Source organism: Thermobia domestica, chromosome 2 (assembly GCF_964235325.1).
Source record: "Thermobia domestica chromosome 2, izTheDome1.hap1.1, whole genome shotgun sequence".
Taxonomy (NCBI): domain Eukaryota; kingdom Metazoa; phylum Arthropoda; class Insecta; order Zygentoma; family Lepismatidae; genus Thermobia; species Thermobia domestica.
The window spans coordinates 118,718,479-118,725,823 of NC_137455.1; the positions used below are offsets into that span (position 1 = coordinate 118,718,479).

General features: G+C 35.6%; 1 protein-coding gene across 1 annotated transcript in view; it reads right to left on the reverse strand.

Annotated features, from left to right (window-relative positions):
- Positions 1 to 3,904, reverse strand: part of Rs1 (Dead-box helicase Rs1) — a 75,459-nt gene extending 71,555 nt beyond the window's left edge. Inside the window, exons 1-2 of the mRNA XM_081745373.1 lie at positions 3,703 to 3,904; positions 70 to 252 (exon numbers count right to left, since the gene is read on the reverse strand). Of these exons, the coding sequence (XP_081601499.1) occupies positions 70 to 252; positions 3,703 to 3,792 (273 nt within the window). The 5' untranslated portion in view covers positions 3,793 to 3,904. The remainder of the gene's footprint in view (positions 1 to 69; positions 253 to 3,702) is intronic.
- Between the last annotated feature and the right edge of the window lie 3,441 nt (positions 3,905 to 7,345).

Below are 7,345 nucleotides of genomic sequence, written 5' to 3' on the forward strand. Positions count from 1 at the left end.
AAAAATTTTATCATAAATTACGAAAAAAAAAATTTTATTCCATAAAATCAGTGGAAATTTGAAACTTACCTCTAATTTCTTTTCTTTTCTGATCTTTGCTATTTTATCATCTGTCTTAGTCTTCGCTTTGCGTTTGATATACTTAGTAACATCGTCCCAAGTATCCTTGTTATATTCACTTATATTAGCAACGAACTTAAATTCAGAATCAAAATCATCCTTTCTCTTCTTCTTTTTCTTGTGCGGTTGAAACTAAATAAATAAATAAAAAGAAACATAATTATATTATTTAAGTAAGATGAAACCAACTAACCTGGCTAACAACATAATAGAAGTACCGTAAAACAGTGTATAGCCTATAGTGATTTCTATTGACGATATAGTTATCTACACTATATAATTTCACAATATGCAACTAAACCATATCTAAAGAATAGTCACCTTTTTTATGTATCAATTATTGAGATTCATTTACATTTGATTTCAACTCTCCTTGATCTGTAGTCTTCTTCAGGTGTTGAAGGAATTAAAAACTCCGGAAATTTACTTATATTATTATTATTACTATATAATAATAATAATAATAATAATAATAATAAATTTCACGTAACAAGAAGCACCAACATTTGTTAATTTGCTTGAAGTATCACTTCCACAATATATCAAAATAACTTCATCATATTACACACACGCCGGGAAAGAAAACAATAATATACATCGGATACTTAGTACATATAGGATTGAATTCGAGATAAATACTGTAGAAGTGATGCTTCAAAGAAATAATAAATTCATTCTTCTCATTTATAGTACTGTGAAACAAAGAACGTACTAGAATTTCTTCATTAAAATTGAATGATTAAAATAGCCGAAAATTTTCAATGACGCTAATACAAATAGCATTCCGTACAGATTAAGAAAAGGGGGCCAAATTTATACAATGCATAAGCTGAATGATTTTGTCGCTTCTGCTTTGAATTCACGTGCAAGGATGTAAAATTCAGACTTTCGATTCCAAATAATATGTCTGCTAGGTAAGGTAAGCATAGGCCAGTGTATGTTTAACTTTACTTTCTTAACTTAAACTAAAATTGCAATTCTATCTCTTATTATACGGTAATATAAATATTACTGCAAAGTCACTATAAAACTATTATAAAGCCACTGCAAAACACAACTACTGTAAGTTTAATATGTAGCTCAATATATGTGAGTTCAATTAATAGACCAGTATGTAAATAATATAAATATGTTGTGTTCTTACCTATGAGATGTGTATTTGGTAGAAATACATTAATGAAAGTCTAAGATGTTAAGCACGAATTCAATCATGACGTAGCCAGTAACCACAATAAAGCGAAGTTCTGAAGTCAGTGTGCTAACTCATGACGCGCAAACATACAAGTATCCGAGAGTTGAGGGATCAACATAATTGTGAAATTTATGTTACTTTGGAGTACAAATATAGAAGTTTTGAACATATATTGTGATATTGCTTATAACATATTTAGTAACGTATAAATACATAATCCAAAGAAGTATATATACAATGAATTTATGCACGGATCCCTACAATAACTCTGCACCCAAGTGACTTCTAACTAAACGGGAATGTATTTCCGCGCAGTGTACAGAAGCTGTATTGTATGTTAACAAGTGAAGCGTTGCAAGTATAAAACCACGACAAGCGCTATTGAAACTTTTATGATCGCCAAAACTCACATGTTGTCACTACCCTCGCCTACGCATATACCCACCGTCGCTGACGCGCCCGGTTCATTCGGACGCACCTTCTTGCTCTGCTCGGCCCCCTGCTGCGCTCCCTTCTCTGACTCCGTTAGATGGCATCCGTGCTTTCAGTAGCCACCTAGCACCGGCTGGTTTGTGTTTTTGAACCTAACCGAGTAAAGCAGAAGAGCAGCAGGAGGGCCCGACCGGAGAGAGGGGTACGTCCGAAGGAGGCAGGCGCGTCAGCGGCGGTGGGTATACGCGTACGCGAAGGTAGTGACGTGTGTTTTTGGCGGTCATAAAAATTTCAATAGCACATGTCATAGTTTTATACTTGCAACACTTCACTTGTTAACATACAATACAGCTTCTGTACACTGTGCGGAAATACATTCCCGTTCAGTTAGAAGTCACTTGCCTTCAAAAGGCTTGTAAACTTTTCCAATTTCAGGAAGAAAATCATGTACAACGATTTCCTCGGGTTTCTTTTCCTTAAATAAATACTCCGCTAAATAGCCCTCGAAATGCTCTTCTTCCCCAACGCCACGACTTTCGTGCTACTATATTATAAGAAATGTACCTCTCCGTGAAATAGTCCTTCCGCCTTCACATACTGTGCCACTTACATCAAAAACTGCCAACAAAAACAACTTTCTTCACTTTTACTATTTCACTTATCTCACTTTCACTCATTCCTCCTCACAAACTTAAATAAATTCCCCAATTGACCCGGTAAATTTCCTACAATTGGTCCGGCGATACGGCACTTAACCTTTTTTTTTTTTTTTCAAAGTGGTCCGGCGATACGGCACTAATGCCCCCATACTTTTATCAGAAACAATATTATGGCATATCAATATACAACCATATTATCAAATTCGTATGCAATTATTTGGGTATGCACTAGGAAAATAACAGTGCAGAATGTCTTAGGAAATCATCTGAATAAAAGGAGTATCTTTAGTACTACGGGTCCAGAAGCACGTAAAAAACATAATTTACAGGAGAAATGAATGATGCAAGTACTTACACGTAACATAACGTAACCAAATCTAAACTAACCTAAGCTAACCTGAACCAACCTAAACTTACCTAATATTAGTAGAAATAAGTGAAATTCTATCATATTTTGGAAGATTATGCGGGACTCCTACACTAATATAACATAAACTGGATATAGTATACATGAAGCTGCATCAGTTCCCGAAGGAGCAGGACGCTCATACTTTTAGGGATTATTCATTGAGTATGTACGAACTTACAAAAGGGGTAACAAAGCGACTTTTATTTACTTATCGACTGATACGAAAATAAAAAGAACGTACCTGTACTTTATATCTGCATGTGTAGTGCCGTTGTACTTTATCTATGACTGTGTGGGGGGGGAGGGGAATTTAACGCATATCGCATGTCTTGTGCACATGGATACTTCTTACTATTGCACTACGTAGAAAATTTATGGTATTTCATGTAGAAATGGTAATAGAACACAGAAGAAACGCAGATCAGGGGGTTCTCATGTATACTATTACCCATAAACTAAACTAAACTAACCTAACCCACCCTAAACTAACCGAATGTGAACAGAAATTACCCAAATTGTAACAAGTTTTAGAGAAAATAGCTGGACCCCTTCTGCTAAACATAGGCCAAATAAAAAAAAAAACGTAAAAATTTGTTTTCAGTTTCATGTATTAGTCTGCACATTCATAAGCACCTTTGTTAACTTATTCTAGTAGCATCGTTAAACCTTATCTGGCATCGGCATTCGGCAACAAAAGAGTACAGAAGAAAATGAGGACACTATTTTCAACAGTAAATGTGAGCTTCATGTGATATAAATCTATCCCCATATTGTTAATCTATATGAATATTTGACCGAATTTTCATAAACATGCTTTTATCATAACTGCAAATCACCACTTGCACTTTTGACACCCATTTATAAGATCAAATATCATAAATAAATATTACCTCCTCTTCGCTATCTGAACTTTCTGAAAAGTTTGGCACATCGTCGTCATCGTCTATAGTTTTAATTAAGTCAATTTTGTTACTACTCATATCTCCTAAACAAAAATCAATTTTTCTGCCTTTCTTTCGTATATATCACATGTGTTGTCGTGCAATTTGGAACCCGTAATGAGTTTACATGGAGTACGAGGTAGCCATAGCTGTCCTGTCCTCTATTACACTAAAAAAAAAATGTTACCCGTTTTCCCCAGTGGAGCAATAATGGAACAAAAAATTGTGTTCACTTTTGTTCAAGTAAATTAATTTCTTCAACGGAAATCCTTATTGTTTTGATTTTAAAGTTTGAAATAGATGTCAATGAAGTAGTAGACTTAGCTAGACAGCAAGGTGTGCTGAGAGGAGAATAGTTTATTGCATACATTTCGGCGTTTTTTTCTGTTAAGCCGTGGAAAGGAAAAGATTGGTACATTCTTTTTTTTTTTTCAGAACTTATCTTGCTTTTAATATGTAAGTAATAAGAGGTTGCTGAATCTCATAAAATATTGGGTTGAAAGTCCACGCAAATCAAACGTAGGGTATGACGTCATAAGATGAAATATTCCAAAAATGGAACACCAGTCTCAAGTAGGGGGACGCATTAGCTGCATTCTCTATTGAAACGTCTGGTATTTTGAGGAAGTTTACATTGATACTTAGGACTTTTTATGTGCACCTTAAGTCCACAATTAAATGTATACAGATTTGACTCAGCATACTACTCTCATTTCTATCTGTCCATTGAATGTGCTACACAACTCAAAACAGTTTCATTTCATTCAAACATTTTCACAGTTTTTTTTTTTTTTTTTTTTTTTTTGTATATCAATCACATAAAAGTAGCAATTGTTTAGAATAATATGTGCATGCGTCCTTGTAAATATTATACAACAGACACCTCCATGCGGATAAATGAGGACTGTGTAGATAATTGACGTACAACACATATTACAACTTTAGATTAAGTTATATTAGTTTGCTTTAGAAATAGTCAGATATGATGAACGGTCACTTTTGGTTTTTCACTTAAGAAAATACGTTATACATATAGTGGTCCAGTTATCGACATCATTGTCGAATAAGTGATATATGGAGCGCAATAGTGATTATTGAGATTTTGAAATTTTCTCGTAACATTTTTCGAAGCAGTTCTGCAGTTACTTGAATAAACTGTATCTTTTTATTGACGGAGAGTTAACCGTAGAATAGAATAGATCTTGGCTTCCTTGGAGGAAGATCATGATTTTACTGAAACTGATATCAACATTACTCCTCCTGAAAATGGTGCTGATAGTGCTAGAGACAGTGCAGATGAAGAGTGAGTTGCCAAAGAAAGAAAGTGCCAGTAGTACAGCCAAATATTAGTATCTAATACAACAAATATATGGATGAGTAGATCGAATGAAATACAACCTTGATCTGTACAAAACATTAGTGAAGTCTAAGAAGTGGTGGTGGTGGTCGATAATTGCTTTCTAGACACCGCTCTTCACAATGTTTGGCAATTGTACAGAAAGGTTGAAAAGAAAGAAGACTAAAATATAACCATCTGCATTTTCGAAGGGATAATAGGGAGGGAATAATAGTTACATTCTTACGGAAATTTAGAAATCAACTGCAGTTGGTAGAAAACAGAAAACATTGAAGAAACTTCTTGGAAGAACACCTAAATCAGTCAGATTTCATTCTGAAGGAGACTGACATTGGTTACTGCTAGCAGTAATAGAAAGTAGTAGGCCCCCGCGTTTGCGCGAATGACTCATCCTCACTCTCTTTTATGACCGGGGTGAAAGGTCAATGACCTGGCCCGGGGGCAATGACCTAGGGGTACCTAGGACCACCCCCTCTAAATTTTGGCAGGGGTACCTTGGCCCACCCCCTAAATTTTGGCAGGGGTACATAGGACCACCCCCCTTAAATTTTGGAAATTGCCAAATCTAAAAATTTGGTATGGTAGCCTAGGACCATAGTATGTACATCTATCAGTATTGGGTGTCTATGTCGTTCCCTTTCATGGGTAAAAAATTGCCAAAAATTCAAATTTCGGAGGTTTTTGACCTAATTTATCCCCTTGGATGAGGTGTTATTACCCTATATGGTTATATGGGCGTATACAGGGGTTCATACCTATCATAAGACATGGGTATATTAATGCACCCCTTGAAATTTTTGGGAGGGGTACCTTGGCCCACCCCTTAAATTTTGGAAATTGACCAATTTCAACATTGGGTATTATAGTACAGGACCCTAATATGTATTATGATAAATTTGGGTGGTCCACCTCGTTCCCTTCTAGGGGTACAAAATTGCCAAAAATATAAACGTAAGCAATACGTAGTACCACGTGTTTGGTTTTTGGTCGATTTTATTCCCTTTGATGAGGTGTTATTACCCTATATGGTTATATTGGCGTATACAGGGGTTCATTACCTTTCATAACATATGGGTATATTAATGCACCCCTTGAAAAATTTGGGAGGGGTACTTTGGCCCACCCCTTAAATTTTGGAAATTGATCATTTTATATATTTGGTATTATAGTACTGGACTCTAACATGTATTATGATAAATTTGGATGGTCCACCTCGTTCCCTTCTAGGGGTACAAAATTGCCAAAATATAAACGTAAGCAATACGTAGTACCACGTGTTTGGTTTTTGGTCGATTTTATCCCCTTTGATGAGGTGTTATTATCCTATATAGTTATATGGTCATGTATAGGGGTCCAGTACCTTTCATAAGATATGGGTATATTTGTGCACTCCTTTAAAAATTTGGGAGGGGTACTTTGGCCCACCCCTTAAATTTTGGAAATTGCCCAATTTAAACATTTGGTATTATAGTACCGGACCCTAACATGTATTATGATAAATTTGGGTGGTCCACCTCGTTTCCTTTTAGGGGTACAAAATTGTCAAAATATAAACGTAAGCAATACGTTGTACCACGTGTTTGGTCTTTTGGCCCAATTTATCATCTTGGATGAGGTTCTATTACCTTATATGGTTATGTATAGGGGTCTATTCCATATCATAAGATATAGGTACATTTGTGCACCCCGGGAGGGGTACTTTGGCCCACCCCTTAAATTTTAGAAATTGATCATTTTATATATTTGGTATTATAGTACTGGACCCTAACATGTATTATTATGATAAATTTCAGTGGTTCACCTCGTTCCCTTTTAGGGGTACGAAATTGCCAAAATATAAACGTAAGCAAGACGTTGTACCACGTGTTTGGTTTTGACCTAAGTTATCCCCTTGGATGAGGTTCTATTACCTTATATGGTTATATGGTTATGTATAGGGGTCTATTCCCTATCATAAGACATAGGTACATTTGTGCACTCCTTTAAAAATTTGGGAGGGGTACTTTGGCCCACCCCTTTAATTTTGGAAATTGCCCCTTTTACATGTTTGGTATTATAGTATAGAACCCTAATATATATTACTATAAATTTGGGTGGTTCACCACGTTTCCTTTGATGGGTACGAAATTGCCAAATTTTAGTACAACCACGTGTTTGGTTTTGGCTCAATTTATCCCCTTGGATGAGGTCCTATTACCTTATATGGTTATATGATCATGTATAGGGTCCATTCCA